This window comes from Ovis canadensis, chromosome 2 (assembly GCF_042477335.2).
Source record: "Ovis canadensis isolate MfBH-ARS-UI-01 breed Bighorn chromosome 2, ARS-UI_OviCan_v2, whole genome shotgun sequence".
NCBI lineage: Eukaryota > Metazoa > Chordata > Mammalia > Artiodactyla > Bovidae > Ovis > Ovis canadensis.
In genome coordinates, this window is record NC_091246.1 from 59,117,908 (window position 1) to 59,137,587 (window position 19,680).

The 19,680-nt window shown below is 37.0% G+C and overlaps 1 protein-coding gene across 3 annotated transcripts in view; it reads right to left on the bottom strand.

Moving 5' to 3' along the window:
- Positions 1-2,364: 2,364 nt before the first annotated feature.
- CEP78 (centrosomal protein 78) overlaps positions 2,365-19,680 on the bottom strand; it is a 37,104-nt gene continuing 19,788 nt past the window's right edge. The window contains exons 11-16 of one of the 3 annotated variants that reach the window (XM_069574087.1): positions 18,385-18,513; positions 6,800-6,877; positions 5,194-5,360; positions 4,181-4,352; positions 3,807-3,854; positions 2,365-2,992 (exon numbers count right to left, since the gene is read on the bottom strand). In XM_069574087.1, the coding sequence (XP_069430188.1) occupies positions 2,429-2,992; positions 3,807-3,854; positions 4,181-4,352; positions 5,194-5,360; positions 6,800-6,877; positions 18,385-18,513 (1,158 nt within the window). In that variant the 3' untranslated portion in view covers positions 2,365-2,428. The remainder of the gene's footprint in view (positions 2,993-3,806; positions 3,855-4,180; positions 4,353-5,193; positions 5,361-6,799; positions 6,878-18,384; positions 18,514-19,680) is intronic. The other 2 variants (XM_069574085.1, XM_069574086.1) reach the window with 2 other exon arrangements.

The window sequence follows — 19,680 nt, forward strand, 5'->3', positions numbered from 1 at the left end:
TCACATTCCAGGATGTCTGGCTCTAGGGGAGTGATACATCACCATGATTATCTTGGTCGTGAAGATCTTTTTTGTACAGTTCTTCTGTGTATTCTTGCCACTTCTTCTATAATATCTTCTGCTTCTATTAGGTCCATACCATTTCTGGCCTTTATCAAGCCCATCTTTGCATGAAACGTTCCCTTGGTATCTCTAATTTTCTTGAAGAGATCTCTAGTCTTTCCCATTCTGTTCTTTTCCTCTATTTCTTTGCATTGATCACTGAGGAAGGCTTTCTCTCTCCTTGCTATTCTTCAGAACTCTGCATTCAGATGCTTATATCTTTCCTTTTCTCCTTTGCTTTTCGCATCTCTTCTTTTCACAGCTATTTGTAAGGACGCCCCAGACCGCCATTTTGCTTTTTTGCATTTCTTTTCTATGGGGATCGTCTTGATCCCTGTCTCCTGTACAATGTCACGAACCTCCGTCCATAGTTCATCAGGCTCTTTGTCTATCAGATGTAGTCCCTTTAATCTATTTCTCACTTCCACTGTATAATCATAAGGAATTTGATTTAGGTCATACCTGAATGGTCTAGTTCTTTCCCCTACTTTCTTCAAGTTAACTCTGAATTTGGCAATAAGGAGTTCATGATCTGAGCCACAGTCAGCTCCTGGTCTTATTTTTGGTGACTGTATAGAGCTTCTCCATCTTTGGCTGCAAAGAATATAATCAATCTGATTTCGGTGTTGACCATCTGGTGATGTCCATGTGTAGAGTCTTCTCTTGTGTTGTTGGAAGAGGGTGTTTGCTACGACCAGTGCATTCTCTTGGCAAAACTCTATTAGTCTTTGCCCTGCTTCATTCTGTACTCCAAGGCCAAATTTGCCTGTTACCCCAGGTGTTTCTTGACTTCCTACTTTTGCATTCCAGTCCCCTATAATGAAAAGGACATCTTTTGGGGGTGTTAGTTCTAAAAGGTCTTGTAGGTCTTCATAGAACCATTCAACTTCAGCTTCTTCAGCATTACTGGTTGGGGCATAGACTTGGATTACTGTGATATTGAATGGTTTGCCTTGGAGATGAACAGAGATCATTCTGTCGCTTTTGAGATTGCATCCAAGGACTGCATTTCGGACTCTTTTGTTGACCATGAAGGGTAATCCATTTCTTCTGAGGGATTCCTGCCCGCAGCAGTAGATATAATGGTCATCTGAGTTAAATTCACCCATTCCAGTCCATTTTAGTTCACTGATTCCTAGAACATCGACGTTCACTCTTGCCATCTCTTGTTTGACCACTTCCAATTTCCCTTGATTCATGGACTTGACATTCCCGGTTCCTATGCAATATTGCTCTTTATAGCATCGGACCTTGCTTCTATCACCAATCATATCCACAACTGGGTATTGTTTATGCTTTGGCTCCATCCATTCATTCTTTCTGGAGTTATTTCTCCACTGATTTCCAGTAGCATATTGGGCACCTACCGACCTGGGGAGTTCCTCTTTCAGTATCCTATCATTTTGCCTTTTCATACTGTTAATGGGGTTCTCAAGGCAAGAATACTGAAGTGGTTTGCCATTCCCTTCTCCAGTGGACCACATTCTGTCAGACCTCTATAGCATGACCTGCCCGTCTTGGGTGGCCCCATATGGCATGGCTTAGTTTCACTGAGTTAGACAAGGCTGTGGTCCATGTGATTAGATTGAGTAGTTTTCTGTGATTATGGTTTGTGTGTCTGCCCTCTGATGCCCTCTTGCAACACCTACCGTCTGCTCCAGCAAAACACAGCCACTGCTCCTTACCTTAGACGAGCGGTATTTCCTCACAGCTGTCCCTCCTGACCTTGAACGTGGAGTAGCTCCTCTCAGCCCTCCTGTGCCAGCTGTGTAACTGTGGGCAACTCACATAATGACTCATCTACAAAATGGGTATGGAAGCAGTTCCCTACCTTATAGGGTTGCATAACCTGTAACATGATTAAGTGTCTTGGTAAATGTTTGATTCTGCCTGGTTACTGTGAATGAAAATACACCAATGACTTCTGGCCATATGATTTATAATAGTTTGACATTTAACTAAGTGGTAAAACTATTTATTTTTCCCACCCCTTTCTAGTCCCCTTAGCCAGCTTTATTATTCATATTTTCTCCCACCATAGAGTCTTAGTTTTAAGACAGTAGAGCTTTATCTTGCTCACTGCTGAAACAGCACCCAGAAAAGTCCTGTACATATTAAGCCTTCAGTAGACACTAGCCAATTGAATGGTGCAAATTGCCAAAAAGGAAAGTGTACCATACACCAAAATGTTCATTATAATAAAAAGTAGAAATAAATCTTTCTCTAATGGCTCCCAGTCATATATTTTAAAACACCAAATGCTATAATAAAAACAAGTAATTTATTAAAATTTGAAGGTAAAAACATAATTTTAAAAGATTTAGACCTATGTCAGGCGTGATAGAGTATGGATGCTTTCTTGACATTCAAAATCAGATCCAAGAGTATCATTTTCAGAATGTTCAAGAAGATTGAGTTTACTTCTAGTTGTCTTTGATGAAACAGTCAGTATTTCACTCTCTTTCTTAACAGAAATGTGTTTTTTCGAAGACTCGCTTTTAATTGGTTCATTAACCAACGAGCTATTCTGCCCGATTCCTCTGCTTTTCTGCTTTACAGGTGAGTCAGAGCAGGAATGCAGGTCCTTCCCAGGCTGTTTCTTAGCAGAGTGCTTTTTGATATATTCACCTGTTTTGGTCATTTTTTCTGAGGCAGGCCTGCTATTTCTAGATAACTCCTCTTCTTTTCTTTGACTTCCAGTTCCACAAATTACATCTGCTGAAGGAGAACATGCTCTAGCAATGAAATCTTCAAAAGACTCCTGCCGCTGTTCTGTGACTGGGACTCCCAGGTTGTCTTTGGAAGTCTCTAAGGTCTCCTGAGTAGAGGCTGGGACATGGAAGGTGTCGACAGGCAATGGAATTCTAGCATCACCTGTAATTTTCTGAAACTGGAGAGAAAAACAAGACAAGACAAAAATTCAGTGATGAACAAGGCCTACCGTTGAAAGCATTCAGTCGCTTCAGTCATATCCAACTCTCTGTGACCCCATGGACTGTAGCCTGCCAGGATCCTCTGTCCATAGGTTTCTCCAGGCAAGAATACTAGAGTGGGTTGACATTTCCTTCTCCAAGGGATCTTCCTAACCCAGGGATCAAACCCATGTCTTTTCACGTGTCCTGTATTTTAGGTGGGTTCTTTACCTCTAGCACCACCTGGGAAGCCTAACCATTAAAAAGTGGAGTCTGAAATTTCAATGTTACTCTGTGATCTTATTATTAAAACAGTCAATTGATAATTTAGAAGATTTCAGAGCCAGTTTTTTTTCTAATTATATCTTGCAAGTGATTCTCAACTTAGATATATCCAATATTATGTCTGCTACATTTTCAGACTTCAGTGTTTACGGTAGTTATTACCTATTTCCTTTCCCTTACTAAAAATAAAACCCTATTCTGTAAGAAAATTAATTTCTTTTCTATCCTCCAGGTATATGTAAACCAGTTTTTTACACAGTTTTACAAAATGGAAAACATGTAAAAATGTGTCCAGTTTGTGACCAGACTGTGTATCCAAGCTGTCAGTTTTCAAGACCAGTTTGAGACTGGCTAAGGTGAGAGTTGGAGGCTCCACATAAGGCTGGAGGAAAAACTGACAGGTTTCCCCCTCCCATTTCCATAACCAGGTGACTCACTATAGTATACTGCCTATGAACTATGTCTGGACCACTTATTTTAAATAATTATCTATATCAGTAATTGTACCTTCATTAGTGTTCCTTCATTGTAAGCTGACTGCATACAAATAGAAACCTAGATGAAATATGAATAGAACAGGCATTTATACAATTTAAAGTTTAGGATATTTTCTCTAAGGTTTTCTTTCTTCACTAAGGATAGTTTGCTTTAAGTCATAAAATTTTCAAAAGAATTTCCAGTTTTCTTATTTACAACAATGCAGTATCATGAAATTTACTAGGCACAAATGTACTAATCTATCAAAAAGTAGCTCAAAGAGGCTTCTAGCTCCTCACCATATGAACTCTCAGAGACTGATCATTATTATCTTCTTTCTGATTTGGAAATTTCCTTTTTGCTAATTGCTCTTAGAATCATTAAGTTCTGTTCTGTCCACTTACTTGGATATTTTGCATCTGTCCTAAGGCACTCTGCTGTAATTCTGATTTTTCTTCTTCAAGTGCCTTCTTTTTTTCTTTAGGTGGACTACTAACAGTAGAATTCATCTGGGGACGACCTAGTAAATGAAAATCTGACTGATCTATACCAGCCATTGTGGCCAGCTGCCCAAGCCTGGACCAGAGGAGAAAAGGAGAAAAAGACAAAAGTTACTATAATCACGGAAGAGCAGCTTAGATATCCCCAGACCTACAATCAGGAAACACTTCTAACATCTTAAAAGCCAACACCTACTCCAGACTACAAGCCTCTCTCTTCCGCATTCTCAGCCCTTTCCAAAAGAGTCATCCTCTGGGATACATCCCATCTCCTTGCCTATTACCACTCCATTTCAAACACTCTCACTAGCAGCTTCAACATCGACCACACATACCATCCACTGCCTCTCACCTCCATTCCCACACTCCATTACTATTCCTCCAGCTCCCAAGAAGCGTCTGCTTCTTCCTTCCCAATACCAATTCATTCCCTGACCAAACAGCACTCCATCAATTATCAATCTCCACTTCCCTCTTTCGACAAAACTGCTCCTGGTTAAGAACCACTGACCTGCATCTTCCCTATATAATTGTTTTTAAGTCCAAGACAAAAACAATCTTAACTCAAACTTATTGAACAAGAAAAATAAGTGAAAGGCAGTAAAATTCGTATGCATTCCCAAATATTTTCAATTAAAATTGCCTTCAATGTAGTCTTTACAAAATATTATACCTACTAATTACTCTGTCTACAGGTTACTTGTTTATAACGGGCTTCCCACTCTACCAAAGCAGGCTCCCCTGTTTGCTTTTCTTTATACATTTCCTCATTAAAAAAAAAAAATCAACTCTATTACCTATAATTCACTGCATTTGGCTAAATATGGTCATGGAAGTAATAAAAACTGCTCAAGTTCCTCAGCAAACTACCTCTATAGTTACAAAGAGAAGAATGCCATGAAGAGAAAGGAACTAACCCAGCATCTTTAAGGAGATCCAAGAAAGCATGGAACTTTCGGAAAGAATTCTCAATGCTGCCCAAAACACCTTCATCATCCAGGATCATGCTTGTCAATGAGTGTGCATGAAGGGCTTCAGACAAAGAGAAATTTATATTTCTTAACTGGGCATTTTCATGTTCCAACTATAAAAGAAGATTGAAAATATTTGACATGATTTTTTCTCACTATCATCAAAAGAAAACAAAAGTAGTCTCATCTAGTTTAAAGAATAAAACTAAAACATTCAAAGTGCAATTTGTTGTTCAGTCACTCAGTCGTGTCTGACTTTACGACTCCATGGACTGCAGCATACCAGGCTTCCCTGTCCTTCACCATCTCCTGGCATTTGCTCAAACTCCTGTCCATTGTGTCGGTAATGCCATCCAACCATCTCATCCTCTGTGATCCTCAAATGTAATTAATTTGTAATTAATCTAACTCTCCATCAGTTAAGACAGAGACCATATCACATAATAACCGAAAGGCAGAGGCACTCAACAAAGTCTCCTATACAACATATATATAAATAAACTGAAATGATTGTTTTATTAATGATCTTTCAAAAGATCACATTTTAAACTGGTTAAATTCATAATGGATCCTCATTCCACATTAGAAAATTACCCGATATTAAGTTTCCCTTAAATTAGAAAATGAAGCACAGAACCTAATTTGAACAAAGCATATTACAACTCTGCTGAATGTTAAGGAATAACTAAAATATCTAATGCTTAAAAGTCCTAAATCATAACCAGCCCAATTTATTAACTGTACCATCACCAATATTCTCCTTGGCTTCTTGAAATATTCACTCCCATGCACTCTTCTTTAGATCATTATTTCTGATTTGCCCTATATAAAAATCAACTCTAGTATTTCTCAGAAAGGTCGTTATGTTCATGATGCCCTCATGTCTTACATAAGCAGATGTTCAATATTTACTGAATGAACTAGTGTCCACCAATCCAGTAGATGCACTTTCAAAACTCCCTCCCTACACTCACTCTGGAATAGATTTTATTCATATAGAACTTTCTAGCTTATGCTCTGCTTTCATGCACATTACCTAATGTAATTCTCACAGTATGTATTTTTACTTTCATTGCATTCTTACTAGTTTTCCAATATCTTATATTTATTTAAATGACTCATTTTCCTAATTCACTGCCAGTAAAGTCTCATCATGTCATTTATGTTACTAGATATACAATATATACACAAAATATGCTTTCTTGAATCAAATAATCATGAACAGAAAATAAGCTAACATCATATAAAGCACACACAATACACAAAAAAACAAATTTTTGCATTTTTAAAAACATACCTTCTGGGATACATAATATAATAATATATATAAACTATAAGCATATACCTAAAAGGAAAATGAGACGTGAGAGTTCTATTTCATCCTGTATCTAGATCATATGATCACTAAATACCAGTAAATGTAAAGGTCCATATGATGCCACCAATTTGTAACATATTAGTTTTGAAGTTTACAAACTATATGCATATGGCTTAAAATAAAATCAAAATAAAACCAAGAAACTTTCAAAAGTGTAAGGAGAAACTTGTTTACCTCACTGACTCGTTTATCAGCCTTAAGCCTTATTACTCTTTCCTCCTTTAACTGCTTTAAGCACTCCTCCAGTTTTTCCTAGTGTAAAGAAACAGAGTAAATATTATACCTAATTCATAGTATGATATTCCAAGGCATTTCCAACTGTAGACTTCATCATGATTTAGGGGTAGAGCCAGAAGAGAACTCAGACTTTAATCTGCTACCTGGAATATCATATCATGCTTGTGAAATTAATTATTGAAATATATCAAATTAGCATAGTAAAGATTTATTTAAATCCCACTCTTTCCAACATAAATCTGTGGCAGCTCACCATAAAAGGTGCATGCGTATAACATAGTAAATCAGAAATAAAAAATTAAGACCAAGAAAGAAAAATTCCGCTTTTATTTGTGGGTCTCTTTACAGCAGGAAGCCCTATTAATGAACATGCTTAACATACCTGAGTTACATAACTGCAGATTCAAAAGCATTTTTAAAAAAGAGTAATCACTTTTAAACCAACTTACTATATGTCAAGCACTGTTCTGGAGTTTCCTAGGTATTAAATATGAGGAAAGAACAATACTAACTTCATGTTATCTTACAGATGAGAAAATGGAGGCAAAGGAGCAGAGTAAGTAGAGCAGCACAGCCAAGCTCACACCACTAAGAAGCAGAACCAATACTGTGAATTCAGGAAGCTGGGTGCCATTCCTGTCCACAGAGGTAGTAGTCTTTCCATTCACCAAGGTCAGTAAAATAAAATGAACACTGGTAAACTCTCACAATTCTTAAAAACTCATGAAATTAAAAGACATTTATTCCTTGGAAGGAAAGATGACCAACCTAGATGGCATATTCAAAAGCAGACACATTACTTTGCCAACAAAGGTCCGTCTAGTCAAGGCTATGGTTTTTCCAGTAGTAATGTATGGATGTGAGAGTTGGACTGTGAAGAAAGCTGAGTGCCAAAGAATTGATGCTTTTGAACTGTGGTGTTGGAGAAGACTCTTGAGAGTCCCTTGGACTGCAAGGAGATCCAACCGGTCCATTCTGAAGGAGATCAGCCCTGGATGTTCTTTGGAAGGACTGATGCTAAAGCTGAAACTCCAGCACTTTGGCCACCTCATGCGAAGAGTTGACTCACTGGAAAAAACTCTGATGCTGGGAGGGATTGGGGGCAGGAGAAGAAGGGGGCGACAGGATGAGATGGCTGGATGGCATCACCGACTCGATGGACGTGAGTCTGAGTGAACTCCAGGAGTTGGTGATGGACAGGGAGGCCTGGAGTGCTGCAATTCATGGGGTCACAAAGAGTTGGACATGACTGAGCGACTGAACTGAACTGAAGACACTTAGGTCCTTGAAGCAGAGGACACTGCTTATGCGTAGGCAGAATTCTACAAGAGATCCTAAGATTCCTATGCTGAAGTATACAATCCTGCCAGTTTTTCAATCTAGGTGCTGTAGTGAAGGGATTTTGTAGATGTAATTAAGGTTCCAAAATCAGTTGCTTTGAAAAGAGGGAGATTATTCTGGGTGGATGTGATATAATCAGGCGTCCAAGGAAAAGGAACTGGACTTCTCCTAAAGATCTGAAATACAAAAGGGACAAGAGGGAGATTCCCCATTACCAGCTTTGAAGAAGTCAAGCATGATGTTGTGGCAGGGAATACAAGTGGGAGGCCTCTAGCAGCTGAGACTGTCCCCCAGCTGACAGTCAGCATGGAAACGAGGACCTCTATTTAATCAAGTGCAGAATCTGAATTATGCCAATGAGCTGAAAAAGTTTGCAAGTATTCTTTCTTGGACCCTCCAGATAGTAACACTTTCAGGCTGATATCTCGATTTTAGTTCTATGACACTCGTGAGGTTTGATGAACATCCAGTACAAACATGAACATCCAACATCGGGGGCCTGATGTCTTACACTTAAATTTCACACACTTTAACACTCTCTGGAGGGAACCCACATGCTCCCACTATGTATCTGAGTGGAGAACTCAGTCATGCTGTGCTTGGACTTCTGACCTACGGAACTGTGAGCTTGTAAAATAGGTATTATTTTAAGTCAGTAAGAGTATAGTAAAGGAAAATTAATATACTACTCAATCTCCAGGTTCAAGAACAAAATAAATGACTGTTATTGTTTTAAGTCATTGTTTCCGGGTGGTTTCTAATGCAGCAATAAATAATCAGAACACCTATGAAAACAGTAAGGCGTATTTATACATTTTAAATGCTTTCAACAATCACTTAAAGAATAAGGAATTCTATTATATGTTATCATTGTGAGAGGAACTGGTATCACTTTATGGACAATGACTTTTGGTACACAGCAACAATCTTACATCAGCAGTTCACCCTAAGGAAATCATAGATGTGAGCAAAGATTTATCTACAAACATGATGTCATAAGATTATTTATAATCAAACTCTAGGGGAAAGCTAAGAGCCTCCAAATTGGGGTTGGTTTAAATAAAAACAGCACACCATATGAAGGAATGCTCTATGAAACCACTAGGAAAATAACAATGATAAGAGGGCTCAACCAGAGTTAATGAATGGGCCTGAGGAGTTCTATATTTAAAATATATCTATGTGTTTTTCTTGGAAGATGGTCCATAAGCTTTATCAAATTATCTGATTTAGAAAAATATTTAGTGACATGAAAAAATATCTTTAATACCTTTTTAAGAAAAAAGAACACAGGTGGCTTTTATTTCCTTCAGTAAGTTGTTCACTGCTTTCAAAAATTTGCTCAGTGAACATATTTTTATTGACAGTCTATATAACTTCAAATTCTTTGAACTTTCATTACTAATGCCAACCAAGTTTTCAACGGGAAAAAGGAGAAAAATTCCTCTACTTTTAATATAATGATTAAATAAATCTTCTAAAATTGATTTCAAAGAAATTCTAAACAAATAAGAAAACAAACAAAAAACCCTCACCACTGTCTGAGAAAAGCAGACTAAATTACAATATTCTTGACTGGTTCTAAATAGCACACTAACGTGCAGTAACATGAAATAGTTTCTCCCTCTAGTGGAAAGTATTAGAACACAGCGTTAAATTTTTCTGAAAAAGTGAACCCCTCTCCTACAAAATAATTCATGTCCCTTAAACAGAAATATGGAACCAAAAAAATTAAAAAGTAAAATTGCTTGATATTCTATTAGTTAGGTAAGAGTAATGATAAGGCTTTGGAGAAATCTTTCCTGTCATCTGCTCTCCTTCCTCCCTTTGGCTAGGTTGCTTTTTCTGGAACAAAGCTCCCATCATATTGTATATCAAATTTTATGTTCAACCTTTTTTTATATTTAAAATGACTAAAATCAATCATTTCTCATATAATCAGGGGATTCATAACCTGGATTTTTTTTTCAAGTGGGCTACAAAATATTTCACTGAGTGGGGTTACTGGTCAACTATTCCTTTGATTACACATTTAAATCCTTTCCAACTTTTCAATATTATAAGACAAAATAACCATTTTTATGCATGAAGACCTTCTTCCATATTTAGAAAAACATTCTTGCAACAAAGCCATAAAAATGAGGCTGAGATCAAAGCAAACAGATGTTTTTCAGGCTTTGAGATACCTATCCCGAAACTGCTTTCTAAAAGATTCCTAAGATTTTATATAGTCATCAGCAATGTATCACTTGGTATATAATCACTACAATAACTTTTGGCTTGTTTCCTCACTTAGAATGCAAGTTATTTCAAGAAAGGGGGTGTATTTTATTGTTTATCCCCAAAACCTGCACCTAGCACAAAGCAGTCAATAAATAATTGCTGAATAAGGAAAATCCCTACCAATGCAAGATGTATACAGTATGAAAGATGTGTGCTTTTTCTGTAACTGGATAAGTGAAAACTTGGCATCTCCCTTGAGTGTATACTTCTTTGCTTATAATTAGTAATTAAATTTCTCTTTTAAATTATATTTTAAAAATTCTGAGGCAAAATCCTGGCCCTACCCATTAGCTCTATAATTTTGGACAAGTTCCATAATGCTACACTTCAACTTTCTTATGTATAAAGTGGAGATAAGCTCCCACATCACAGAGCTCTTGTGAGGATTACATGAGCTAAAACATGTAATAAAACTTATAAGCACTCTTTAACAAGAATGCTTGGTACATAGTCTGTTCAATTAATGTTGAGTGAATGAACATGCGAATGCAAACAGTAGTGAAAGGCTTAAAACGAAACAGTCTCGTCCCACACCCACATCCAGCACCCTAGAGGTGACCAATTCTTTAAGCAGGTTTGCAGGTTTTTACTTGTAAATTATTATATGCATATTGAGAAGTACACAGAACAAAAGTGTCAATGTGACGAAGCTGCAGGGGTTGGGATTTTCAGAGTATCTCATTGATTTACTGAGTGTACTTCTCAGACGTAGTGGTTTCCCCAGGATTCAGAAAGCTGTCATGGATCAGACAGGCAGCAGACCACCAAACAGTGACCACGACCCATAACTTACATAACTCACAGTGACTTACATAACCCGTAACCACCACTCAAATCTGCAAGTACTTGTCAGCATCTTAAAGATCCCGCATATCCCTCCCTCATCTCAGGCCTCTTTCCCTAGTTATAAACACCATCCTCATTTCTTGACTACCATTTCCTTTAACCTGGTTGCATCTTTCACCATATGGAGCTTCTCTGATAGCTCAGCTGGTAAAGAATTCTCCTGAAATGCAGGAAACTCGGGTTCAATTCCTGGGTTGAGAAGATCTGCTGGAGAAGGGGTAGGCTACCCACTCCAATATTCTTGGTCTTCCCTTGTGGCTCAGCTGGTAAAGAATCCGCCTGCAATGCAGGAGACCTGGGTTGGTTAGATATCCTGGAGAAGGGAAAGGCTACCCACCACTCCAGTACTCTGACCTAGAGAATTCCATAGACTATCCATGGGGTCTCAAAGAATCGTACATAACGCAGCAACATTCACTTTCAACTTTATGTAAAGGATCACGGTGTACTCTGTCTTTTCTATTTTATTTCTTTCACTCAACATTGTTTTAAAAAATCCATCCAGATTGCTATCTGTAGTTCTATTAGGTTGGGGCAAAAGTAACTGCAGTTTTCTGCATTGTTGAAATTTGCTATTTGATATTGGAATACATTCTAAATAAATGTGGTTATATCAATATATCATTTTAATGTGCATTCTCACTTTTTTTTTTGCTAACGATTTATTACTTGCTGTTTTTATTTAATACTTATTTTAGACTATGGAAATGATAACTGGCAACATTAACAACACATTTGGCCCAGGAACTGCTAACGAATGTACAGTGCAGTGGTGGTTCAAGAAGTTTACGAAGGAGACAAGAGCCTTACACATGAGGAGTATAGTGGTCGGCCATCAGAAACTGACGATAATTGAGAGCATCAGCAAAGCTGATCCCCTTACAACTACATGAGAAGCTGCTGAAGAACTCCACATCAATCATTCTGTGGTCATTTGGCATTTGAAACAAATTGGAAAGGTAAAAAAGATTGATAAGTAGGTGTCTCATGTGAAGTGAAAGTCACTCAGTCGTGTCCGACTCTTTGAGACGCCATGGCCTATACAGTCCATGGAATTCTCCAGGCCAGGATACTGGAGTGGGTACCTTTCCCTTCTCCAGAGGATCTTCCCAACCCAGGGATCGAACCCAGGTCTCCCGCACTACAGGAGGTTTACCAGCTGAGCCACAAGGGAAGCCGGGTGCCTCATGAGCTGACCAGAAATTTTAAAAACATCATCATTTTAAAGTGCTGTCTTCTCTTATTTCACAACAATGAACCATTTCTCAATCATATTGTGATGTACAACAAAAAGTGGATTGTATACAATGACCAGTGACAACCACCTCAGTGGCTGGTCCAAGAAGACGCTCCAAAGTACTTCCCAAAGCCAAATTTTCACCAAAAAATGGTCACAGTCACTGTTTGGTGGTCTGCTGCCTGTCTGATCCATGACAGCTTTCTGAATCCTGGGGAAACCACTACATCTGAGAAGGACACTCAGTAAATCAATGAGATACTCTGAAAATCCCAATACCTGCAGCTGGCATTGGGTTGCAACGACAACACCTGACCTCACATCACGCAACCAAAGCTTCAAAAGTTGAGTGAATTAGGCTATGAAGTTTTGCCTCATCCGCCATATTCACCTGACCTCTCGCCAACTGACTGCCACTTCCCCAAACATCTTGACAGCTTTTTGCAGGGAAAACACTTCCACAAGCAGCAGGATGCAGAAAATGCTATTCAAAGAGTTGTTGAATCCTGAAGCATAGATTTTTATGCTACAGGAATAAGAAAACTTATTTCTTGTTGGTAAACAAGTGTTGACTGTAATGGTTCCTATTTTGATTAATAAAGATGTGCTTGAGCCTAGTTATAATGATTCACTGTCTGAAACTATAATTATGTTTTCACCAATAGTTCATACAATTTTATTCCTTGAAAGCTTTCCCACTGTACAAATATACATAATTTATTTAATGTTTCACTCTTACAGGACACTTTGGGTTTTTTCTGTTTGTCCTAACGCAAGCACATGAATCCTGCTGTACCGGTTATTCGGGTGCATTTACCCAGGGCGGAGGTGAGGGCTGCTGGGTTACAGGGTATTTACATACCTTCAGTTGATGGAGAGTGCTAAACGCTCTTCAAAGTAGTATTGATTTATACTTCAGTATAAGCAGGGTAGAAGATTCCCATAGTACTCCAGGTCTACAGTACCTGATACTATCAGACTCTGTCAATCTCACTAGCATGTAGCTTTACTGGTTTTGATTTGTTTCTCTCTTATTACTTAATGAAGTTGGGCACTTTTCCATGTTTACTGGATATCCTTCTTTATGAAGTTTAAGAAAACTAGTCTCATTTTTAATTTTCCATTTCCAAATACTATACTTATATGATTATTTCTGACTAAATTTGAGGCAGTATCTGTTAACTTTCTAATTTATTAAGCAAGGATTTAGTTCCTTTACACTCTTTCCTATATCCACACTGCTTAGTAAAGTTATGTCATTATTAGTTCTTCCACTGGTCATGATCTCTTCCACATGTAGTGATATACTTAAAAATCTATATTGCTGATCAACTATAAACTCTATCAATGTTCTGCTTTGTAAAATGAGGACGTTCCGGTCTTTTCCCCGTTTTTCTACCTCCTGTCTACCTTCCAAACCTAGCTTTTATATTGTCAAAGTTGAAATTTATATTCAACTAATTTATATTTATAAATTATAATTAGTTTATAATATTTATATATTTGTATATTATATATAAAATCTATTATATATATAATTTATAATATATATTATATAATTATACATTCATATTATATATTATATTATTATAACTATAATATATTATAATTGCATTTAAAATATATAATATAACATATAATAATCATATATTAAAATATAATTATATAATTATATTATGAAATATAATATATAATTATAATTATATAGTATATAATTATTATATATTAAATTATAAATATATTATATTATATTAGAATATATATTATATTTTAATATATGTTTATATATTATATATTTACATATATTCAAATATATTATATTATATATTATATTCAAATTATATTAAAATATAATCATATAATTATAATATGATATTATTATATATTAATATATATTGTATAAAATATATTATAAAATATGTATTATATAATTTATTATATATAAAATTTATGTTTATATATTTATAAATATATATAAATATAATACATAGTATATATTCTTTATATATAATATATATTTATATAGTATATATTTATAAATTTATAATTAATTTATAATTATTAAATTAATAATTAAATTATTCAACTAATTTATATTCAGCTAAGTTTTCTGTTATTTGAGAGACAGTATGGAGCAATGTTTAAGAGAAGAGGCAGAAAGCCTGAACTCAAAGCCCCAATCCAACCATAAATCAGGGACAAGCTGGGCAAGTTCCTTCTCTGGCTTAGCTTCCTTTTCTGAAAAGCGGGAATGAAACTAGCACCAACCTCATAAGGTTATTCAGGGCATTAAATGAGTTATAGGCATTAAATGAGTTATTCAGAGCATTAAATGAGTTATATGTTAAAAATACTTAGAATATAATATATACTAAGTATATATCAGGACACGATACATTTCAGTACATACTAAGTGAATACTAATACATACTAAGTATAGTTCAGGTTAGTTATTTGTTGTTACATGCAAGCTGACAATAAAAGCTGCAAACCAAGACAGTATTTCTACTATTACAATTAAATTAATATTGCCCACTGCAGACATATACTGTGTCCCTATGTATAGATTATACCTCTTATACTGTTTCCATGTCATTACCCCTGCATAGCATGACCACATACCCTCAGATGCCTTGGGCTGTTCCAGTTTATACCTGCTGTCCTGATGTTACAGAAGTATAGTGACTCCTTACATTATTAGCATTCTGGTTTGGACAACAAATTACATAGGTGGTCACTGCCTCTGTGTGTCACTTAAAAGGGGGACACCCGTAATGTCAGGTTAAAGTGGATTCTTCTCTTGTCCACCAGTGAAGTGAAGTTGCTCAGTCGTGTCCGACTCTTTGCAACCCCATAGACTGTAGCCCACCAGGCTCCTCAGTCCATGGAATTTTCCAGGCAAGATTCCTGGAGTGGGTTGCCATTTCCTTCTCTAGCAGATCTTCCCAACCCAGAGATTGAACCCGGGTCTCCCGCACGGCAAGCAGACGCTTTACCAGGGAGTAAAGCCACCAGGGAGTAGTTTAAAATCTACAATAGTTTAGGGAATTCACTGGCTATTCACTATAGGAACTCACACTTTCACTGCCAGGGACGTGAGTTCAGTCCCTGGTTGGGGAACTAAGATCCTGCAAGCTGAGGTGCAGCGCCCTCCCCACCCCCCAAAAAAATCTACCATAATTTAGTTCACTTTATGTTTATGTCAGTGTAGCCTTTTTCCCTCTGGAGTTCAGTTTCCTCCTCTTCCTCTCCCTGCTCCCTTCCAACAGTACCTAATGCATAGTAAGTAAAATACGCCTCAATGTGTTTCTAAGCTGTCAATCACACAACTAATGGAAGGCTCTCAAATCTGTATTAGCTGACTCTGCACTGAACCCTATGTTTCCTGAATCCCCTATTACCTTCCTTCTTAGTTTATTCCCTCATTTGGCTGGATTATTTCTACAAATAACTTGTATAACACAGAGGGTAAGCTTTTCAAATTTCTTTACATATAAAATATCTTAGTCAGCCTCTACTTATGACTGATAGTCTGGCTGGATACAAAACCCTAAGGTGAAAATTATTTGCCTGAAAAACTTTGGAGGTATCTTTCTAATGCCTTCCAGAATCCATGTGCTGATGACAACAATAATAAAGTCAGATTTTTTTTTTTTTAGGTGACCAGTATTTTTTTCTCTGTAATGTATGTATCTTTTCAGTATTTTAAAATTTCATAGTGAAGAGTATCTAGGTAGAGGCTATTTTCGTTTAGCTATTTTCAGTTTGAGGCCTGAAGCTTACTTTCAGCTATGGGGAATTTTCTTGCCCTTTGACAGCTTCCCTCCAATTTTTTCTGGATCTAGAATTTTTAATAGGAACATGCTGGACCTCCTCGATGCAGCCTCTCCCAATATATCACTTCTATCACATTTTCCATTCTTTCTTTTTTATATATTGAGAAATTTCTTTAATTCCTACTGAATTTATTTCAGCAACCACATTTTCATTTCCAAGAGATTTCTCTGCTTTCTGACATTCCCTTTTTAATTAACACTCTATTCTTATTTTAAAGTTTCCAGCTCCTTTTAAGCCTCTTTAAGGACACAAAGTAGGGTTTTTTCTTAAATTATTTTGTTCCCTAAATTTTCCCTGGTCCTACTAGGATTTGTTTTCACTCTTTCCTCACCTCTCTTATTGTAAGCTTTACTCAACTACCAGGCGTATGACGGTTATTTTCTATTTAAGAATGAGAGCAAAAAGCTCCCTGGAAGTCAGTGACTGACTGGCTTTTCTAATGCAGGAAAAAGTGGGTAGTAACTATAATAGGATACCCCCAGGTACTCTTTTCTAGGGTATAAAAACTCACAGTAGCTACCCTAGTTGTCTCCAGTTTAATTTTTTCAAAATGAAATTATCTCATTTCAGGAGAGTGAGGGTGGGGCTGGTATTCAACTCTTTCAAGCACAAACTCAATGAGCTCCCCCTATTTCACTCACCTGCTTAACTAACGTCACTCTGTCTCCCACATGCACACCTGAGTATGGAGCTATTTCCGCAGGGGGATCAGACTCCCCCTCAGCTGTCCCTGGGCATATTGTAGGTGATGGTTCCCCTTGTTCTACTGCTTCAGTTTCACACTCTTCTGCTTGTCTCCTGTCTTTCAAAGATATTCTGAGATCTCTTGATTGTTGTGGGTTTATATATTTAAACACTTTGATACCATCATTTTAATGTCTTGTTAAAACAAAGAAGAGCTGAAAGGGTTCTCAGAGCATCCTGAATCTATTCTGTAGTCACAGTTTATAAAACTTCTTGGTCTTCCCCAATGTCTACAACTGCTTTTGGAAATATCAATACAATATCCCAACCTACTGGTGAAGGAAACGAACACAACACATCTAAAAGGACAACGAATGTGGGTTAGATGCCCTAGGGTCCTGTCTTACTCTACAACTTACCGGTAAACCACTTATGTGCTACAAATTTTAGGTGCTCGTTTATAAGATGAAAAGGGGGTAATTCTACATGAACTACAGATTCCTCCTACTATAATATTTCATAATAAAATTTCTCTATATTGTCACTAATTTTAACTAAAAAATTAAAATCTTAACTTTTTCTTTTAAAAATCAAACTAATTTCTGTTGTCCTTTAATAACGGGCTAGTTCAAAATTTATCAAGATTTCATACTAAAAGAAAATCATACTAAGTAATTTTAAAAAAATTAAACAGACTTTTCAGCATAATAACAAGGTGCCCTCAAATGTGTTTCCCTTATTTACTACGAATTATCAGCTCTGCATTTAAGTTGAAATAAAATTAATATATTATTTTGAAGAGTGAAAATTTCTTATGAAGATCAATTTTTCTTTTCTGTCCATACAAACAGAAGTATGGAATGACATTAGATGTCAGGTTTATTAGGCAATATAATGGAGCTTCTTGCTATTTTTAGGAAAGAAGAATATCAATACTGAAACATTTTTTCAACTTTTCATTAAAAATGAGGTCATACACCCCTCCTATAAAAAGAACTGTCAATTTTCTCATCTGTAAAACAAGGGCACTGAATCAGCTGACTACATTCATTTAGAACTCAATTCCTTGAAGTTTATCTTAAAGATTCTCCCTATATCTAATATTAAGGTTCTAAAGAAAAGCAAGTATGTAACTAGTCCACCATTCACCTTGGTCTAAGCTAAGTTCAGGGGATACAAGGCAGACAGGAGGGGAAAACAGAAAGCTCCCACACAAGTTGTCAAGTATTGCAGTCAGACGCAACTAATCTGTTTGAAAAATAATCTCTGTATTTTTAAAGTGATAACTTTATACCTGCAATGCTTCCTGTTTCAAACTGATTTTCTCTGGCTCTTCCTGAACACTTTCTGAGGAATCATCGACCTCTTCAATTTCTGATGAGGAAGGACTCTCTATGGTCACAGTCACAGGAAAATCTGATTGCTTTAAAAAAAGAAAACAAAATTATATAGAAGACAACATGAACAAGATACCAAATATCCAAATATTAAAGGACATTTAACACAAGCGATCTGAGGTATCAAGTTATTATCTGTAAATGTCTCCCATTGCTCCTTAGTCTAAAACAAGCAATGCTGCTAAGTCAGTTCAGTCGTGTCCGACTCTGTGCGACCCATAGACGGCAGCCCACCAGGCTCCTCCATCCCTGGGATTTTCCAGGCAAGAACACTGGAGTGGGTTGCCATTTCCTTCTCCAATGCATGAAAGTGAAAAGTGAAAGGGAAGTCGCTCAGTCATGTCCGACCCTTAGCATGGACTACAGCCTACCAGGCTCCTCTGTCCATGGGATTTTCCAGGCAAGAGTACTGGAGTGGAGTGCTATTGCCTTCTCCAAAAACAAGCAATAACAAAGTAAAATTACAGTAACTTATTTTTGCTATGTTACTGTACAGACCTCTGGTGTACATGGTTAGGATTAGTATTTGGAATTGTCCATATTATTTTATTAAGTTTCTTTCATAGAAGACAAGTAAGGAGCCAGGGTAAACATTTTTTCTCAGATCACCTTTATACTGCAAACTAGAAATTTATTCTTCACCATTTATTCTTCACACGGATGTGTGTTAGTTTTATATAACTGTGCAGAAGACAACTCACTAGGATATCATTCTGACAAGCCCTGCAGGAGAGGAACTCCCAATGGTAGAATGAGGCATGCACCCCTCTATCAGACATCCAGGGGCAGGACTGACACCCAAGGTGCTCTTCTTTTAATTTCAGCAGAGCAACTACAGTCTCCTAAGACCACTGGCAGGATTAGCTTGCTCCAAGGCCATGAGGCTGTAAAAGATGGCAAGTGTGCAGCCTTGGTGAGGAAGAAGGAACACTCAGAGAGCAGAGGTTGGGATATGTTGCTTCATATTGGCTTGAAAATCAGGAACTTGTACAGACAACCCCGAAACAACATTTTCTGAAAACACATGAACACTCTTGGGTATGACAGCTCCACGTAAAGGGGTTAGAAATGGCAATCAAGTTCGTTCTACTGGGTAATCCCTGACTTGGGGACTGGAGAACCCATTTCCTTGCTTACAGACATAACCACAAGGCTCCCAGTGTGCCATATCCATATAACTACACAGAGGCAAT